Source organism: Balaenoptera acutorostrata, chromosome 17 (genome assembly GCF_949987535.1).
Source record: "Balaenoptera acutorostrata chromosome 17, mBalAcu1.1, whole genome shotgun sequence".
Classification (NCBI taxonomy): domain Eukaryota; kingdom Metazoa; phylum Chordata; class Mammalia; order Artiodactyla; family Balaenopteridae; genus Balaenoptera; species Balaenoptera acutorostrata.
The window spans coordinates 73,513,743-73,535,679 of NC_080080.1; the positions used below are offsets into that span (position 1 = coordinate 73,513,743).

Below are 21,937 nucleotides of genomic sequence, written 5' to 3' on the forward strand. Positions count from 1 at the left end.
TATGACTTTCGAGTCTCTGCCATCGGCTGGCTTAGCTTTGCTTCCCTGCATGAATGTCTAACAAGCCAGTCATTTGCAATAAGACATTGAGAGCCTGTTATGTCCAAGGCATGTTGCTAAGCTCTTGAGGTGAAAAAAAAAGCAAAAAAAAATTTTTTTCCTTTTTTATGCTAGAACAAACCTACTAGGAAAAATAGGAAAAAAACAAAAACAAAAACAAAACTAGAAAGTAAGCAACGGTAGAAAATGGTAGCTCTAAAGTGCTAAATGCTATCTGACCTGGTCCGTTTCCAGTCAACCATCCCTCCACCCTCATCACCAGGCCCCAAGTCTTCATGCTTCCCGGCATTGACCAGATTTTCTGATTGCCAAGAAACATTCTTTTACTTTCCTCCTCAAATTAAAATTAAACACACTCATAGTTTTTTTTATTATGTGATATACTGAATGAAATAACTTAGATGTACCCCCAATGGGCCTCTACTCATGATTCCTCTCTTTCTGTAATGTTATTGCAATTTTACTTGTCAATTGGGCTCAAAATCTGAGTGTTCTCTTTGGGATTTCCCTTTCTATTGCTTTCTTATCTAATCAGTGACCAAGTTCTCCTGACTTGATCTCTCTCCCTTCTGTTTCTTTTTTTTTTAATAATTTTATTTTTTTAATTGAAGTATAGGTGATTTACAATGTTGTGCTAATCTCTGCTGTGCAGCAAAGTGACTCAGTTATACACATATAGACATTCTTTTTTTTAAATATTCTTTTCCATTATGGTTTATCACAGGATATTGAATACAGTTTCCTGTGCTCTACAGTAGGACCTTGTTGTTTATCCATTCTATATATAATAGTTTGCATCTGCTAATCCCAAACTCCCGGCCCTTCCCTCCCCACCCCTTCTATTTCTTTAGTGTCATTGGTCTCACTCTATTCTAGCTCAGGCTTCATTATCTCTCAGCTGCCTGCACGGCTGTCCTCCCAGCTCTGTGTCTCCTGAACTCAAGGCTACAACCGCTACTTAATTCACCTTCCTTAAGCACATTTCTCATTATGATACCCCCTTGACGAGGAGCATTCAATGGGTCTCTGGCCTTGACTAAATTAAACGTTAAAATTTAGAAAGTTTCAACACTAAAAACAGTTCCTGTGTTTAGATTTTCAGAACAATCTATTCCCCAAAGGTTCTGTATAATTAAATTTGCAAGGCATTATATTGATGTTTTCACAAAAATAAACATGTATATGAAAGCTAAAAATTCACACAATAATCGTGATGCTTTGGCCACAGGGTGTTGTTTTCACTTTTCATCTGTTATTTGGCTTGGAGATGTTTCTGACTGCTGGGTAAAGAGAATATAAGTTAAAAAAAAAATCACCTTGCGCTTGTATTGTTTTACAATCTGTAGAAAAATGAATGTGAATAATCATGTATTTACTAATGATACTAGAGTGTTAAAATCTGAGGAGCCTTCTTAGAACTTTCTAGGGACCATATTTTAAGTGGAGAATGCCAACAACCTTTACAAAACGACTGCTATTGTTTAGCCCTGAATGCTACAAAAATACAAAATAAGTCCATGTTTTCAAAAATTCATACATATTGGGATTCTTGTGAATTCTTTTGGATAATTTTGTCTCTAATTTTCCATTCCCAGTTACTTATTGCCATGGGGAGGCTATACTGATTGAACGAGCAAGAGAGGGTAGTTCTTTATCGCAACAGGTAATTAGGTTTTAAAAATACAGATGTACCTTAAAAATGTTAAGAGCAAGAATAGAGTCAGGATTCAGCATGTGTCCAAATCTAAACTTGCTGTTCTCTCTGTCAAAGCAGCTCTTCCCCCAGCTGCCACGTGGATGCAGACCCCTCTGCCCTCTTGGGGTTTATCTCCTTTGCGTCCCCTCACTGCCAAGTCTCAGTAATGTTTTTTGAATCTATCCTTTGATTTCCATTCTTACTGACACTTCCTAACTTTCCCTTAAGCCAGTATTTCCCAAAGTGTTTCCTTTAGAAAATTGTTTGGGAACGCAGTAGTTTTCTAGATTAAAAAACATTTTCAGTTTCATTTTGAAATAATTTCAGACTTACAGAAACAGAAAAATTGAAAACAATTATCCAAAGAATTCCTGTATACCCTTCACCCTGATTCTTCAAATGTTAGCATCTTAATACATAGCCATAGTACAGTGATAAACACCAGGAAATTTAACATTGGTACAACACTATTGTCTAATCCATAGACTTTACTCAATTTCCAACAACTGTCCCACAAAGATCTTTTTTTTTTTTGGTCTAGTATCACACGTTTCATTTCATTGTCATGTTTCCTCAGTCTTCTTTAATCTGGAAAAGTCCCTCAAGTCTTTGTTTTTCATGATTGTTTTTTTTTTAAACAGCAGGATTTCTCAAACTTTAATATGCTCATTTTCACTGTGAATCTCCAAGGAGTGGACATAACATGACATCAGTCAAACTTATGTCACCATGGAATCTTTCTCAAGGTTCAATTTGTCGGACAGGTGTTCCAAGGACACTCTGGGACATACGGGTCCAGACTATGATAGACTATCCTGATGTGTGTTCCTGCAGATGTGACCCATCCTACACACGACTATCAGAATAGCCTCCCTAGTTCAGAGTTGTGTGTACGTCATGACCTGCCTATAAACCCAACATAGCTTGATTTCACTTAGGGTAAAGTCCCAAAGCCTTAACTTGGCATTCAAATTCCTCACCCCAAAGTTTCTTTCCAACTTAAGCCACTGCATCCGTGCACAGCCTCTTTTCTCAAGTCAAGTGAACTACCTGCCGTTCCCCTGGCTTCTTACTTTATTTCCCTACTTAACGCTGTTCCTTCTGCCTGGAACACATGTGAGAAGTCGCCAAAGGTTCTCTTTGTTGTAGGATTCAGCTGCAGCCATGGGAACTCTGAACCTTGGTTTCTTCTCAGCTTGCCTTTGACCAGTTGTAATAAGAATCAATCAAAACCGCTGCATGTCTGGACCTCTCTTTGGCCAAGGCAGCTCTGTTTCCTGGGATTGCGAACTCGAGAAGGAGTTTCTCTACCTTCTCATTAGGACAATCAACCTACTGCTTTTTTTTTCTTTCCTGAATGTCTCCATTTTTGCACTTTGTGATATGCTTTAATATATTGTTTTTATGTATCCCGAGGTAATTAATTTTTAGAATTCTTAATTCTCCCTGTGGTGGCATGAATGAAAGCTTCTGTAAGCCCACCAGTAACTCATTTCGGTTGTCCTTGAAATTCAGATCCCTCCTCTCATGCCCAAAGCTCCTAGCACAGTGCTTTGTATAATGTAGGGGCTTCCTGGGTATGTTTTTTTTAATGAATGATACACTGCCTGTTTTCATTTAGAAAGAATACAAAAAGTGACATAAGATTTTCTTTATCGAATTTATATGCAATTTGGTCTTCTAAAGGAAGAGGGTAAATGTTTTTGAATTAACTTTTGTTATTATGAAAACTGCTTTTTTTCAACCCAATAATTATTCCTACCTAGGGCTAAAGAGGAAACCTCTGCCACCGTCTGAATGACATTAAATTACCCTAAGTAAAGCATTACTAAAATTAACTTTCTTGTTTCTAATTTCTCCATAAGCCTACAGTCACAATGTTTGCCTTGATTAATTATTAAACATAAGTCAGATTTCCTGTATTAATGGTTTTGTGCTAGATATGATTTCTAATTAAGCTTTGCGTTTCTCTGATGAAATCGTATTTAAGTCTACCAAATGTCATAACTCACTTTTGCATTTAATAATGAATGTTTGGCAGATTATTTGAAACTAGTAGAGCAGTAATAATTTATGAAGACCTGCAAACATGTCTGGGATAATCATAAGCATTTGAAAATTGTACGAATTTGTGGTTGGAAACATATATGTCTGTGATGACTGATTAACAAACAGAATAAAATCCAATCATACACATACTATTAAGGAGAATGTTATGGTATAAGAGGATATGAATTTTAAATGTTTGTATTTTAAGTTGCTCAAACCCATAGATGCCGTGTACAAGTGATAGACAACATTAGTGCTGTGTTAGATTTATGTAAGACCAAACATCTAAGCGCTGAGAATTGCTATCTGAAACCCAGATGTTTCCAAAACAAGGGTATATATGTAGACAAAATAGATGGTGAATTGCCTAAGTTCCACTTAGGGTTTTATCAGTGGGCAGGTGAGGGCCTTCTACATTTGAATTGTAAATCTGAAATTTTTGCTAAATATTGTACATGTATCTATAACAGATAGAAGTATTAAAAGTAACTATATGATAGAATATTTTTCAGCCATAAAAAGAAATGAAATTCTGATACATGCTACATGGATGAACCTTGAAAACATGCCAAATAAAAGAAGCCAGACCAAAAAAACCCCACATATTATATGATTTCATTTATATGGAATGTCCAGAATAGGCACATCTAAAGAGATAGAAAGTAGATTAGTTGTTGCTTAGGGTTGGAGAGAAAGAGGGGATAGGTAGTGATAGTCAAAGGGTAGAGGTTTTTTTTCAGGTGATGAATATCTTCTAAAATTGACTATGGTGATGGTTGCACAGATCTGTGAATATACTGAAAACTACTGAATTGTATGCTTTAAATGGGTGAATTGTATGGTATATGAATTGTATTTCAATAAAGCCTTCAAAAATGTATGCACATTTCAAAGACAGAGAACATATACTGCATAGACATGAATACTGAGAAAGAAATGACTTAAAATCTCAGTTCACCAAACAGACACTTTCAAACCCAAACAATTTTATTAACCAGATATTCTCTGGCTCCTGAACATAAACGTGTCTGCCAAACCCTTTGTAGTATTGTTGGCATGGCAGTTCTTCCTCGACAATCACAAACTCTATTCAATATTTTGATGGTCCAATAAATGATTCCTTTACAGAACTTTAGATAAAAACTGATGATTTGTTTTCTGAGGCTGGAATTGAATAGAGAGACCAGAACTGGTGCAGAGGAGTAACTGATCTAAACACTTGATCCTTCCTGGCAGTGCTCAGAAGTTGCCCCAAATTTGACGCGAGCAGAAATCATCCATTTCCTACGAAAATGGATTATTTGGGACAGGATGAACGGGGGAAGAATTTAGGGTAGGAGAGGTTGACGATGATTTCCTTCCTCTTAACTAGCACCTAGAAAGCCCCAGCAAGCAAGCAAGATAAAAAAGTCTGATATACTTAGCATTTTAGAAGTGTTGAAATCCCCCCCTTTTTTTTTTAACAACAAAAAGGTGGTTAGGAGATGTTTTCCAGGGTGAAATGAAACATTTTGAACTGTTCATTCCACAAATCTTTTAGCTATCAGATAATTATTAATTGCTCTCTATTACTTTAAAAACTGCCATGTAAAACCCATCAACACAGCAGGAGATTCCCCGCCTTACAGCCCTGAGAGAGGTTACCGGTAATCTCAGCTAAGGGCAGGAAGGAAATTGGAGGTTCTCTTTCAAACGTCATGAGGACGGTCAATGAAGTGGTCAAGACCAGGCACTCTGGAGACCACATGCCTGGGTGTCAGGTCCAGCTTCACTCACTCGCAAGCTATGTGACTTTGGGCAAATTAGTGAACCTCTTTGTGTGTCTCAGTTTCACATTTGAAAATGAATAAAATAATACCTACTTGTTGGGTCATTTGGAGCATTAAATGAGTTCATATTTGCAAAGCACTCAGAGTAGCTCCAAGGACATACTAACAGTTCGTTAAATAAATGAAATGTTAACTCAGAAATAAGACCTAAAAGCAACCCACTTTTAATTATATTTGCATTTTTGGAGGGGTACAATTGATAGCAATTGGAACTTATTTCATAAGCTTACTTATTGACTTGCATTCTTACACTGTGTGAGTGTATGTTACTGAATTAGCAATAGTATTATCCGCTCCTGTGACCGTGCTATTTACTCTAAGCAGATGGAATAGATATTCACACAGTCTTTTGAGGATAAAGATTCCGTGGGCTACCTTGTGGTCTAATGTTACTGTTCACCCTTCTCTATTGAGTTCTAATTTATCTTTAAGCTGAAGATGTCTGATATGAAAGACAGAAAACAGGGATGAATGCTGATGACGGGACTAGATAGATGCAATGCAAAGAACACAGGCATGACAGAAAACCAATTCTCAGGGCACTCTGATCCCCAGCTCTGACCATGGTGACAGTCTCCAAAGACATTAAAGAATGAGACTTGTCACCTATCAGATATGAATGAAAATATCTTGACAGTGAGGATTCAAGACTATATATATGTAAAATTAGCCCCAAAGAGTTGTAGATAAGGTGAGTTTCAAGTGATGTAGATAAGGTGAGTTTTAAAGGTTTAGAGATTAGGATTTGTCTACTAGTTATAAAAATGAGCTCCTTTAAAATACACATATCTTGTTTAATAGTTAACATGAGTATATAGATCTGTTTACCCACAAATAATGAATCCTGAAAATTAAAAAAGGCCTTAAATTGCATATTCATTATTATTGACCTATTGACCTCAGAACTGGGCAGTCCACTGAAATGGAATATCTAGTAATAACTAAGATTTAAGAGTGCCTCCAAATAATTAAATAAAAATTATGAGATTTGCAAATGTTTCATCATCTAAGAAAAACAATCATAACACCTCTTCCACTCTTCTACACAAATCATGCAATGATGAAACACATGAATTATTAATGAAAATGTGACACACATGTAAAACCGTTTTTGGGGAAAACACACACTTAATTCTACATCTTGTTTTGCATCTTACTTCTCCTCCTTGATTGCTTATTTAAATCATAAATACCTTTCCATGTCTTATATATGGTGTTTAAAATTAACATAATGATTGCTACTACCTAATTATCATGTTAGTACATTGTAAATTGTTGTACTATGTCTTTAATAGTATATGTTTAGACATAGCTAGGTTTGCTATCATAAATAACAGTAAAAAAAAAAACATAGTGCACGTAGCTCTTTGTTTCTGTTGAATCATTTCCTTGGGAGAAACTTCATTGAGTGAGGTTACAGGGCCAAAAGGTAGGGACATTTAATGGTCCTTGCAGTAAAGAATACTTTTTCCAATAAGCAAGTAACAATTTATTATTAATGCTATATGTTATTATTTTAAAAATTTGCTAAGTTAGTGAAATAATTTTTCAAATTAATTTGCATGTATCAAGTTACTGTCAAGAATAATCATATTTTATACCTTTATAATTCGGATTTTCTCTCATGTGATTACATTTATTCATATTCTTCATAGACAATCATTAAATGTGTATGTTATTATTATTCATTTGAAAGATTTCATCAGGTCTATGGATAATGACACTTTGTCTATCATATATGATGCAAATATGACTTTTAGCCACTTGTTTTACTTTAGATTTGTAAGATTTCATGTTCAGATTTTTGGTAATTAAATGTGTAAAGTATAGTATAGCAGAATGAGATTAAAGGATAATGGAGATTTTTGCAACCAGAAATATTTTATCCATATTCTCTTGTAGAAAAAGGAAATGCTGTGTTTTGGGCTGTAGTATTTAATTTCATAAACTGTATATGTTTCCTCATTAAATCTGTGGTGTTACATTTCCAGAGTGAGAATCCAAAGTGATCTGAAAATATGTACAGTACAGTGCTTGGAATTTAAGTGGACATAATTTTAAAATTTCACCACAAACTGTTTTGATACTCTCCTTAATGGGAGCAAAGCAACTAAGATAAGCTGAACTCTCAAAATAAAGAACACATGGATGTGGAAGAACAAATTCAAAGGTAGAGTTATGGTCTTGGAGCAGACTGACTTTCCTTTTCCCTGCACCTGGGTACCCTCACCAATCCAAACATCTGCATCAGAAATAATTTTCAAGAATATTTTCTGTTTAGGTTCTCTTTACCAAATGGTATGAAACAAAATCAAGACATAGCCACATTAAATTATGTACAATGTTTAAAAATCATGCATTCTGTGGATTGTAAAACTAAAATGCAGAGAATTTATACAACAATTTACTGAACAACTCTGAGTGAGTGGCTTACTCTGATCTAGGTACAGCCCTAGGCGTTAGGGATACAGAGTGAATAAGGAATTATGATCACAGCCCTCAGGAGCTTCCAACTGGTCTTTAACTGGTTACTTCAAACCTTGTTTCACTGTAGTGACTCTGAGACTTTCCACAAAAATCTGAAACACATTCAGTTAGCCAAATGCTCTTGAGAGGCATAGGTAGGAAAGAATTCTAGAAATCCAGAATGAGGAAAATAGATACATATTAAATAAAGTTCAGTCCTCAGAATAGGAATTTATGATTTCATGTCCCATGAAGATCATAGGAATGACATTTTTCATGAAGGAAACGGGTGTCAGATATGGGATTAATGAACTAACAACGTTTCAATACATAGAGCGTCGCCAGGATGTATCCCTCTAGTCTTTGAAGAAGGACCAGCCCAGGCAGGGCAGGGACAGGCAAAGAGCAATTGTAGTAACAACAGCAGCGTTAGCAACATGGAGCTATTGAGTGCTTCGTGCCAAGCACTGCAGAATATTTTGCCTACATCCCCTTCATTTGCCAGATGAAGGGAATCTTCTCTCTGGCTCCAGCATTTTGTCTGTGCATTCACCCCTGCCAGTTTTTGATCAATGGATTCTTCCTGCTGTGTTTACCCACTTCAGACTTTGGAAGTGTTCATTGGTCATTTATTCATTCACTAAATATTTAGTGCCATCACTCTGCCAGTGACTGGGACCACGGAAATGAACAGGGGAAAAAAGGACACTATACCAGCCTTCAAGGAACTTTCTTTCTGGAAGGTAGACAGACCAGAGACTCAATGACTAGAAACCAGTGTGCTCACACGGCAGGCCATCTGGTAGAGCCTGGGGATGAATGAGCCGGATAGGTCTACGAAATGCTCTCAGTGACACATGCACAGTTATTTAGTATAATATGTGTGTAATAAATTATAAAATGCATAATTATAATACACAACTGACATTATATTATACTATATATTATATATTATGTTAGATATATTGCATGTTATATATATCCAAAATCATTATATTTAGGTGAGGTTAACAATCCAAATGTCCTTTAATAGGGGACCATTAAAATAAACAATGAAACACTGATGCGCTGATACGGAAACAGCTCCAAAATATATAATAAGTAAAAAAATGGAAAGTCTCAGAAGAACGTATATCATATGCTGTTTTTTGTGAGGGGTAAATAAGAATATAGAGTCACATTTTCTTATATTTGCCTAAAGACACTTTGGAATCATATGCACGACACTAAACAAACAAACAAAACAAAACGTGTTGGGTTGCCCGATGGGGAGCAAAGATGGAGGACCCAGGCAAATGGGGACACAAGGGTAGGAGGAAGGATTTTCACCGTACACATTTTTATGTTTCTGAATTAAGTGAATGTATTGTCTATTTTAAAAAATTAAATTAACGTATCCTGGAACTTTTGGAGGAAAGAGGTCTACTTGTGGACCGTGGCCGGTGGATGAAGAGCTGCGGGTGGAGGACCCATTCCCAGCACAGTGCTGCAGGCTGGGCTGCAGGCTCGCTTGCCAACAGGTCATGCTCTGCATGGGTGGCGGCTGGGCTCCTGTCGGGGAGGGTCAAGAGACCAGAGTGGGAATCAGGCTGGGGCAGGTCATGAGGCCCTCAGCCAACAAGGTGCAAATTCGGATTTCATCTCGAAGGTGATGGGAATCACTGAAGGGTGATCAGAAGGAAAGTGAGTAATCACATTTGCACTTTCTCATCGTGTCTCCAGGAGCAAGTGCAGGCATGACACTGGGCAGGGCAGAGCTGGGGCAGGGAGACTAATACTCAGGAGATTACTGGCCATCCTTCAGGTGAGGAGGGAAGAACGGAGGAACCCAGGCAGGGCCGGTGAGGTGGAGATCTGCAGCTTGATCCCGGCTGCTGCCTTTGACCCATCATCCCCTCCAATGTGCTCCTCCCCTCAAACTGCCCACAGCCTTTCCTGGGATTCCGCTTGATCTTCAACTTGGTGTTGCTCACAATTGGCAGGAGGCCTCGGGGAGAGCTGAGTGGGGTGCGGTTGCTCTCAGAGCCTGTGTGACTGTCCTGTGCGGGGCCCCATCCCTTCTTTCTGAGCTCTGCTGTTTTCGTCTGTTTGTTTCCATCAAGCTTGTACACAATTCCTGTTGAATGCTTGTGACTGGGATTTCGTTTCTTCCAGTTCCAAGCCCTGCTATTAGGCGGGACAATCATACAGGTGGTGTCCACCATCAGAGCTGTATCCGCGGGTAAGTCACTCAAAGAAACACTTCCCTCTCAACTTGCCAGAGAACTGCTGCCCTGAAACCCCTCTCCACCATCCTGGCCGCCCTTGCCGGCCCCTCCCTGTGTCCTTCTAGATATTCCTGGGCCTTCAGCAATTATAGGGGTAACCCCTGGGGCAGTAGGGCCTCTGGGACCCTGCCTCATCTCAAAGCCCTTTGCCTGTTTGCTTCGTTGTTGCCCATGCAGAGGCTGTTAAATCTTGCAACTGTTACTTTTTCTTTTTCCACTGATAAGACATCTCAACACATGCAAAGCATCTCAGCACACGCTAAGCAACTGATACAGGAAGTATTCCCATATCATCGGATTTTTAAAAAATCACAGTTCTAATCATTGTAAACATATTCGTATGAAATAAGTGGAAAATACAAGAAAATTATATGCAATCAACCACAACAATAATACATAATTTGATCGTTGTGAAACAAAGTCAGGATATATTTCATTTTAACGTAAAAAGAAAAAATATTGAAAATCTTGTCTGGCAGGTATATTATACAAGAAAAGTCAGAGATCAGCAACTAATATTTTTACTGCTGGAAGGCTGAACAGGATAATGAAGACTCTGTATGCAGGTGGACAGCTTTGAACGTTCACTAAACAAATATGCTGAGGAATTAATTTATAAGTGACAAGTACTTATAGGTGGCAACATACACTTTATTTTGTACTTTTCTCTAAAGTAGGTTTTTAATGTTAGTTCAGCTTTTTATCATATAAATACTTTCACCTTGCTGTTCATTTGAATTGGAGTTACTATGGAGAAATGACTTTTTGATTCTACCGCATTCTACTGCGTTATAAAAACTTGGAAATCATGCCATCATGCCACAAAATGGGTTAGCAATTTTCTATGAATTTTTTTTAAAGGAGGGGAATCTGTTCACACATGAAGGATTCTAGAAAAATGTTTCAGTGTCACAAAATTTAATAAGAACCTTTAGAACCTAGGACATGATGATAGAGTACTCTTCCACCTTAAAATAGACTGAAACATTTTAAAAGAAAATTTGCCTCCATGTTTTTTTTTTTAAATTCAGAGATTTAAACATATATAGTTTGCCACAATTTCATATGTAACTGCCAGGAGAGTAAAGAAAGACCAGAGAATAGGGAAAGATTGATAAACATATATTGACAAGTGACAGCATATAGAAACCAAGAATAATCAGATTCCCTGTTACATCTCTGAAAGAAAATTCCTTAGCATTGAGGTCCAACCTCTTTCTTTGAATTCAGGGTAGAATGTGCCTTTCATTGAACTAGAACACTAAAAGATCTTTGAAGTTTTTTATTCTAGTCTTTAGTCTTTCTAGAAAATTATAATTCAAATATGCTCTAAAACACTATTTTAAACCTTGACATATGCAGGTTAAAGAACAATAGTTAATAAATTATGTAAAGGCAGGTAAGACTACCACATTGGTGTCTCCAAATGAGCCATGTCTCCTGATACTCTCACCTTTCTAGAGGCCCCTCACACAACGATGCTGGGCTTGGTCACATGACTTGCTGTAGCCAATGGGACAACAGTAGACATTACTCTAAAGTAGAGGCTTGATAAATGATTGCATGTTGGGCTTCTCTTTCTGGAACCCAGCATCCTGGCTGTAAGAAAGTCTGTCAAGTTTTCTTCAAAAAGAGAAGCCATGTGGAGGAGAATGTGGGTCAACAGCCAGCACCAGACATATGAGTGAGGACTTCTAGAATATTCTAACCCCAGCAGAGCTCCTGGTAGAAGGTTGACGTGAGTGACCTGGCTAGTACCTTGTGAAGCAGAGCAATCCAACTGAGCCCTGCCCAAATTCCTGAGCCCCAGAAACCTAAGCAATGCACTGATACTGTTTTAAGTATTTACAGTTTGGAGCAGTTTGTTACACAGCAGTAGATAACAGATACAGTAAGTGTTAGCAGGGACTCCTAAAGTTCTTTCTGGAAATAATTCCAAGGTACATTCTTCATTGACATACACCTCTCGTACTTCTGTCATCTATTTATTTATTATTGAGCCTGTCTTTCTCATTCTCAGTTGTTTAGAAGAACTGAGACGGTTGTTTCATGTGAAAAGTGTTGTGAGAACAGCTTTATTGTATATTGACTCAGACAAAATGCCAAGTCCTTGTTGGATCTCAAAGAAACAGCCTTCTTGATGATGGTATATATCTTAAATTAATTCCACTCCACAGCATGATCAAACTGTGGCTGGGACAGTCTCGTGGAAAGAAAATGTCTTTAAGGAATTCCTAGCACATAAGCCTTCTGTGGTCCAATCAAACCATTTCCTCTCTGTTTCTGTATATGGAACTGTATCCTCACAACCAATTTTAGGCACTAAAATGTGTAGGACTCTCTGGAGGAATTTGTTTTCTTAAGAAATAATTATTTGAAATATGAGGTTTATTAGATTGAGAAAGACATCGGGTGTATTTTCATCCTTCTTTCTCTGGAACTAACATGACTTAATAAAAGAATGCATTAGAAGTAGTAGCAGCAGTAGAAGTATATTAGGAGAAGAGCCCACAGTAGTGAATGGGCAATGCACCACTTCTGGGGGATGGTGGTACTATTCCACTGAATTGTGGGGATTGTATCTCAAGTTAGAAACTACAGCAACTAACTGTTTCTAAAAACCACATGTCTGGATACCAAGAGGAGAAAGATGTCACCTGCCATTAAGCATAACTACTGTTAGCATCATCGCTGCTATTTCCATTGTTTAAAGGATGTTCTCTGTGTGCTTATCTACGGCATTATCTACCGGTGGGGGGGTATGGACGGAAAGTTTAGATATAAAATGCCATTAAAGACAGTCCTGATCGGACAATGACATAAACGTGATACTTACAGAGAGTAGTATTTGGACGGCACTGTGGATGACCTCCAGGTACTGGAAGTCGACGATGCAGCCGGTGACGGAGACATACGTGTAATCGTCCATCATGCCGTGGGCTGACGGGGGCAGCACTCTTCGGACACAGCCAGGACCGTGTTCCCGCCACCACGACCGGTGTACAGAGATGTTGAATGTCATTAGATCTGTATCCTAGGGTATAAGGAGACAAGAGAGCAAAAGGAGACAATCATATCACATCACATCTTTGATTTTCACCTGAGGAAGAATTCAGGATGAATGAAATTGTTGAAATGGTTTAAATTTCAAGTAAAAAGTGACAAAAGACAAAGTTAACATTGGTGACATGTATCACATGACTAAATGAAATAGCTCATTTTTCACATCGGTTATAGTTACTCAATGTGGTGATATAATTCTTTGAATAATAACATTTCAAGGTTAGCACACATCAAAAATCCAGAGATGACACGTTTATTTAAAAGTTCCTATGTCTATTTAAAAATTATATTGTCCACATTGAAATTTTCTTCTGTATTTTCTTGTTGCTCCATTGCCATTGGCATCACCATCATGCGCTAACATTTATTGAGAGATTTTTTGCCTGCTAGACATTGTTCTGAGCACTTGTCACATGTTATGTGTTCATGCACATACCATCATCATCCTAACTTACAGTAGGCTGAATAATGGTCTCCCCAAAATACATTTATGTCCTACTCCCTGGAACCTGTGGATTTTACCTTATATGGCAAGAAAAGGACTTTGCAGATGTGATTGCATTAAGGGTCATGAGATGGGGGTATTATCCTGGATTATCTGATGGGCCCTAAAGACAATCACATGTCTCCTTATAAGAGGGAGGCAGAGGGAGAGTAGACAGACACAAGGAGGAATAGAAGGACAGTGTGACCACAGAGGCAGAGCTTGGAGTGGTGTGGCCACAAGCCCAGGAATGTTGGCCGCCACCAGAAGCTGGAAGAGACGAGAAAGGATTCTCCCTAAAACTGCAGAAGGAGCGTGGACCTGCCAACATCTTGATTTCAGCCCAGTGAAACTGATTTTCAGACTTTGGCCCAAAGTCTGAAAATAAGCTATGAGAATATAAATTTCTGTTGTTTAAGACATCAGGTTTGTAGTATTTGTTGTATAGCAATCATAAAACAACAACAACAAAAAACAAAACAAAACTAAAACAGGTGAGGAAAGAAAGGCAAAATAAATTGCCCAACTTCGTTAATAAATAAATTAAATGAACTGCCTATGTAGTGGCAGATCCAGACTTGACCCTATGCAATCTGTACTTTTAGCTGTGACGTGATGTTATCCCACTACCGACTATGTTCCCCTGCCCAACCCCTTACAATTCCTCATACCCTGAAGGGAGCTAGATCCTTCCTCCCAAGTTGTTTCCAAAAAATGTCACCACAGCTGAGCAAAAGAACAAAGAAGGCAATCCTTGACTTTTACATATCAAAATAGCCTTTCAGAGCTCTTAACAGAAACACCAGTGCAGGTGTTTAATCCTCAAGAGATGCCCCTTAGTATTTGCAGTGTCAGCCATGAAGAACTAAGGCTATAACGTTTTTGTCATAAACAATAGTTTGAAAAGAATAGATGAGGAACCAGATTCTTGACTCCCAGATAAGCTAAGGATTACAGCTGCCCGTGTGGAGCAGGAAGGAGGTGGTGTGATGATGGAGAGATGGTAAGGGCGCCCGTGGACTGTGGCCGGGGACCGGGGACAGTGTATCAGCAGGGGAGCCGAGGACGCAGGGGCAGGTCAGCTGGTCCATTTCCCAGCCTCCATGCCACGCGAGCTGGTTGTCACTGGTGCCAGGGGGACCTGCTGAGTGGACACCACACCTGGCTTTTGCTCAGCCGCCCAGGGGCCACCCACTGATGGTGCAGCACAAATAATGCACATCTGTGCATCTCAGTGCCCCTCGGAGGACAAGTCCCCATCTCAGTGGCATAGGACACTCCTAAGTACCAGAAACTGGGAACTCTGAAAACTTAGGGGAAGCTGGTGTGAAATGGAAAGTTCTTGAACTTCTAGGTGTCTGGGACTGAATACAACCAGCGTGGGAGCCCCTCGCCTGCTGTTACTCCCTGCTGTACGTGGTACCCGCATTGCAAGGTGAGAAACATTTCCAGTTTAGGCTGGTAGGCAGTTATTTCACAGTTTTAGATTCTCCTCAACTCAAGTAATTCAAGTACCATTATAAGTATGCCTCTGATTAGATCAATAATAAAACATTTTCTTTTTTTTATGGTTTGCTACACATATCATTCAGTTACCTTCACAGTTACAGAATTTTATGGATAATAAAACATTTTACATCATTTTTTTTTTTTTTTTGGTTGTTGGTTGGCTACATGTGTCATTTGCAGTTACCCTCTGGAGGGAAAATATTATAGAAAAATATAATTGCTTTCGCAAGTGAATTCAGTTTCATACAAGGCAATTTACCTACAGGCAAACTGCATGCTGCTCCCTTTCCCGGCCAGCAGATTTAATCTCTTATAGTTAGTCTTGGTCACTACAGAAAAACTATTATTTCCGATTTTAATAGAATTCATTAGGTTCAGGATAAACTAGTATGATCTCAAAATCCATAGCAATTTCTATTCTTTACGCATTCTCACCTAGTGGCCTTTTCTATTGCAGGACTGTAAGTTCCTTTCAGTATGACTTTGACTGAAATTTATATTACCCAAATAAAAGAAAAGTGAATTTGTGAACTAATGATACATATTTGTTACACTCACAGAAATCTCTCAGTGCGGTTCTCACTTGATTTGTTGGCACTATAACATATTTATAAACTGTTCTATTCTTTGCAATGACTGTATTAAAATTTGAATGAGAAAATCGATAGCATCAAATTATACTTAAAGTTTAGACCTCTTAAATTTGGTATAAAATTTTATCACAAGTTTGTGTCTGATTTCTATCTCCTTCAGTAGTTAGATTTCAAACATTAAAAAACACCTTAACACATAATAAACTCAATTTCCTATGTCAGGCACATCAAAGGAAATGCAACTCAGAAAACTACGATCTTTTAATAAAGAAAAAGTAAATAAATAAATGCAGAAGTTCATTTATTTTGTTGACATTTTGGCTATCATATCAAAGCTTGTAGTATTCAAACTCATGGGTTAGTGCTAAACCATAGGTCAACAAAGGAACCTTAAAAATAACTGAGTCTCTCAAATGTCATTTCTTTTCCATTTCTTGGAATTAGAATATTATCTGAGAATTTAAGCACACCATGGTTAAGAAAATTGACAACTGATGTCTTTGCCATTGTCCTTAGAAATTAAGAGATACAGATAACGGTATTTGTATTTATGCAAGTGTATGTGATTACCAAGGGACAGTTTGTAAAACAAGGAGGAAGAAAGCAAGGAGAGAGAGAAGAAACATGAAGGGTTTGGGAGATGTGAGGACAGCCTGGAGAGACAGAGCATGTCCAGGCCAACAGGAGAAAGAATTTCAGGGAAGTTGGTAATGCCAGAGGCAAAAACTCCTCCTAAAATAAAACAAACAAACAACAACAACAAAAAACAGCACTGAATTTGCTGAGTGGTGGGCAATGGGGACCTTACAAAATGCAATGCCGGGAGAGTGTTGGGAGTGAAAAACTGCATTTCAAGGAATTGAGGGGATTGAGAAGAAAGGATTCGGTGTTTTTCATGAAGTTGGGAGTCCAGGTAGTAAGAACATGGGGTGGACAAGAGTCAATCTGTGCATCTACTCACACTCACAGATTTATGACTTAAAATTATTCCAGAACACTGCTTTTCCCTGAATATCTACTCAACTAAATACTAAATGTTTAAAAGCCCTTTCATCTCATTAGTGTGAATCTCAAACTTGTTCCCATTTTCTTCGAGTACTTGAATAAAAAAAAAAAAAAAAGGAATTTCCAGAATTCTTTGAAATGCTCATTAACTGTGTATGTGGATATGCCTGCCCACATTTTATTCCCAGTAAGTGTAGCTACAGTATTGGAATCAGCTCACATCCTGAAAAATTCAATATTCATTTTCTATTACAGTAGACCACTATATAATTTTTCATTAATCAAATAACTAGTCTTTCTCTTATTCTTCTTTGTTCTTTTACTCATCTGCTTTTTTTGGTATGTATCTAATTTAATTTTAGCTAATCCTCTTTATTTCTAGAAATGGACTCCCAACTACTAATAATCATTTTTTCCCTTTCTCCTTAGTTGTGGCTGGAAGGGTCATTGAATCCAATTTTGTATGGCTATCTACTCTGTCTTTTCACTGTCTTTTGTCATAAGCCAGCCCATCTGGAAGTGAAAATGTGACTTTGAAGAGATGTCCACATGTATTTAAGAAAATAGATTTTGCTCAATTTTAGAGTTAGCTTTGGGTTTACATTTATATAATTAAATTCATGTCAGTTGAAATTTCTTTTGAAATACTGTTTATCTCAGAATAGGAATTAGAAAAATTAAAACAAATGTCTTACATTTCTAATAATTTTCTTTTCACTGAAGCACCAAACATTTCAGAGAGTACTGTAGATCTGTATAATAAAGGACAAACACAGTGCTTGGTAGTGAGGTTTATGTCTTTGGAGCCCATTATACAAAGACTTAGCATCAGTTCAATTATTGATATATCAACAATTATATGTTATTTTCCTATGTTAAAAGCAGCTCTTAGGGATAAGCTTAAAAGGTTTTCAAGCTTCCATTTGAAAGTGTTTGTCAGTTACTGTTGCTTTCTTTTTTTTTTTATAAATCTATTTATTTATTTACTTTTGGCTGTTTCGGGTCTTCGTTGCTGTGCGCGGGCTTCCTCTAGCTGTGGTGTGTGGGGGCTACTCTTCATTGCAGTGTGAGGGCTTCTCATTGTCGTGGCTTCTCTTATTGCGAAGCACGGGCTCTAGGTGCACAGGCTTCAGTAGTTGTGGCATGTGGGCTCAGTGGTTGTGGCTTGCGGGCTCTAGAGCTCAGGCTCAGTAGTTGTGGTGCACGGGCTTTGTTGCTCCACGGCATGTGGGATCTTCCTGGGCCAGGGCTCGCACCCCTGTCCCCTGCAATGGCAGGCGGATTCTTAACCACTGCGCCACCAGGGAAGCCCCCTACTGTTGCTTTCTTAAAGAACTCTTCCTGCAAGCCATAGCACATCATAATTATTTAGGCCCATGCCACTAGTGTTGAATATAAAGAACAGCCTGCAGAGTGAGGAGCAGCCATTGATCATTTTGAATTTCTGTCTCTTATCCTTACAACTAGGTATTGCTAGGGCTTTTCAATTGTCTACTGTTGATCAGAGGCCAGAGGCAGAGCTGAAAGCAGCCAAGCTTTTGATCTTCAATCTTGAGCTTAATCCCTTAGATTGAACTACTTTAGGAAGCCGTGAAGTGTCATCCATCTATTCAACAGATATTTATGGAGTTTCTAAAATAAGCTATGCATTGGGATTTAAAAGTGAACATAAGATCTTATTCTTGCCCTCATGGAACATATATTCTCATGGAGAAAACAAGTAATAAAGTAAACAACTATAATTAAAGTAGACAAAAATAATTATACATTGTAAAAACTAATAGAAAGAGAGTAATGTGATGGAGAGTGATTGGGATGAGGAATGGAGTTACTTTACACAAGGTGGCAGAGAAGCCTTCTCTAATAGTTGATATCTTGGCTAAGACCTGTTGGTTGAGAAGGAACCAGAAGATGTAAAGATCTGGGGAAAGAGTATAGCAATCAAACAGAACAGCAAGTACAAAGCTCATGGGATGGCAAAAAGGTTTAAGTAAGTATTTCAGGGACTGACTGAGGGCCCACATAGCTGGAATGAAGCTGAGGTCAGGATAGAAGTGGTACAAGAAAAGACTGAAGACGTAGGAAACCAGCTACGATAAAGAGTCTGGATTTTACTCAAAGTCCAGTTGGGAGGTCAAATATTGATATCGCCTGCTTTGCATTTTTTAAAAGATCATTCTAAGAACTGTATAGAGAATGGATTTGACTAAGTGGAAAAGTGGAAGCCAGTAAGGTGGTTATTGTAGCAGGTCAGGTGACTTGGAGAAAGATGGCGGCAGTAGAGGGGGTAGAACAGAGAGGGGAGACATATTTTGGAGGTAGAATAGCATGTGGAGATGAGAAGAGATAAATGAAGAAAGGCTTGTTTCTGATTGAGCAGGAAGGCTCCCATCTGCTGATGGCAACTCTCTGGAGAAGAGGGCAGCTCTGAGCCACCAACACCAACCATTGGGCAGTGGGCACCCCAGCCCTGTAAAGGGGGGGAAAGATGGGGCACAAAAACAGTATTTACCAGTGTATTTATATCAATTTGCCATTTTCAAACCATTTTCCTTATATGTGGGTTAAAACAAATAAGTAATCACACTAAATGGTGTTAAAAATAAGGATTTTTAGTGTAAGAGAAAAGAGACCGTTATGGGATCAAAGAAAATAAGTGTAAATACTGTGATTTGGAAAAGAAAGAGTCTACTGCTCTTCCTGTTGGTAACATAAATTTTAGTAATATATTTTACTATCCATTTTTTTTTTTACTTTAGAAATGAGAACTAAAATATTACCCATTATCAATTAATCTTAAGAATGATGAAATCAATTCATTTAAATTTCCTCCTGATGTTGCCTACACAACTTTTATTATCATGCTCTGAGTTGTGGCTCTAGTGCATTCAGTCACACTGTTAATTACAGAATTTTCATTAAAATGTATAATGTTTGTGTTCATTTATTTTGTTGTGGTCTTTTAATTCATTCAGCCAAATACCTTAGTCCTAGAGTAAAGAGCACTTGAAAAAAATAACTCTATTGCTGAGTCTTTTATTTATATTCCTATCTGGATTAGCTGAATTTTAGGATTAGTACAGTTTTAGTCTGTAAGTGTATATATTCACTATTTAAAGGATTAATATAAACTCTATCCCCTCAGTCTTTGAAAGTTTGGTACTGTAGGCATGGCACTTTATACATGTAAGTAAAATTGTACCACTGCTAAAAAAATACATGATGTTAAAATTGAACTGAAAATATCAAAATGCACTCATGATTTAAAATCATTAAATAAAATGTGTGTGTGTGTGTGTGTGTGTGTGTGTGTGTGTGAGAACTCTGTCCACTGAAATGGCTTAGAAACTGTGTCACCCCAGTAGCAATGAGCACCTCTGGTTCATGGTCTCTAAAGCAACCCCTTGCTAAGAAGAACCAAGGTTATTCCCTGAGAAATGCTAAATCCAGGTGTGGTGCAGGAAGCAATAAGCAGAGTGTGCAATATATTTTTGTGCTAGAAATTAAGAAAATTTTCAAAAATTGATGAGTCATGTTAAAAGGATATAGGAGCCAGTATGAAGCGTCTATCACTGGCTAAAGTTGTGATAATTTGACCATTAAAAAGGATAATGACTGAGGCAGACCAAACACATTGAATCAATGAAAATCTGTGATTGCATAATACTCAAAAAAGAAAGGCAGAAAAACACACTGTTAATATTTAAAGGAGCTATTTAAACAACACCTTCTCTGCGCTTTCCATACAATTTTGCTATGAACTGTTCTACAAAGTGAAGTTTATTAATTATAACAAATAATTGTATTTGAAAAATGAGTGATTAAAGGTAAAGAATTAAGCATTTATTTTGCCTTTCCAGCAGGAATTATGTATCAAGATAACGAAGTCGATGAGGTAAAACTCAATATAACTGACAAATGCCAGGCAATAAATATAGAATAAATGAAAGAATTTTTAAAAAATTACAAATTATAATGAAATTATTTGATTCTTATAAGGATTAGCAATTGATTATAAAAAATTAGGTTAAGTAGTTTATTCATGTAGTGCCAAGGTATGTAACACAGATTCCTTTTTCAGTGTCAAGTGGTACTTACATAATAATAATAATAAAAATACCACATTTCAGAACTTGTGACATATACAGAAAATGATATTCAACGAAAAATTTTATGTCATTCAATATTCATAGTAGAAAAGAAGAAAGGCTGAGAATTAATGAGCTAAGCATACAGTTCAAAAAGTTAAAAAGAATAACAAGACAAAAGATTAGATACAGATTTAATTAACAAATATTTGTTATGTGCCTATGTTGTGCTGGGATCTGGGATTAATCCATGAATGAAACAGAAAAAAATCCCTGCTCTAGTGAAGCTAACATTCTAATAGGAGAAGACAGACTATAAATATAAGGAAAATAAAGTCTCTTTCATGTTAGAAGGTGAGTGCTTATTCAAAAGAGTAGAGGACTGACATATATACACTAATAGGTATAAAATAGATAACTAATAAGGACCACTGTATAAAAAGTAAATAAATAAAATTAAATTTAAAAAAAGAGTAGAGGAAAGACATCAGAAATATATAAAAGCAGAAACTAATTAAAGATACACTAGAGAGGATCAACAAAGCACAAACTTGTTTCTTTAATACACTAATAACATTAACAACACCCTGATAAGAGTAATCAAGCTTGATATTACTTGTCATTGTCTGGGTGGCATGGTGGCCATTCAGATACAGGACAATGAAAAGTCTTAGGATAAAGTGGCAACATCTAGAAGTTTAAAACGGGCATGCCTTATGGTTCTGAAATTTTACCCCTCTGAATTTACCTAGCTCACATATACACCTGCATACACATGTAGGAGTGTTCATAACATTGTTTGCAACAGCAAAAACTTGGGAGCCACCT

At 37.5% G+C, this 21,937-nt stretch overlaps 1 protein-coding gene across 1 annotated transcript in view; it reads right to left on the reverse strand.

The window, feature by feature from the left end:
- NKAIN3 (sodium/potassium transporting ATPase interacting 3) overlaps positions 1 to 21,937 on the reverse strand; it is a 256,013-nt gene that overhangs the window by 109,581 nt on the left and 124,495 nt on the right. Inside the window, 1 exon segment of the mRNA XM_057531912.1 lies at positions 13,204 to 13,401. Within this exon segment, the coding sequence (XP_057387895.1) occupies positions 13,204 to 13,401 (198 nt within the window).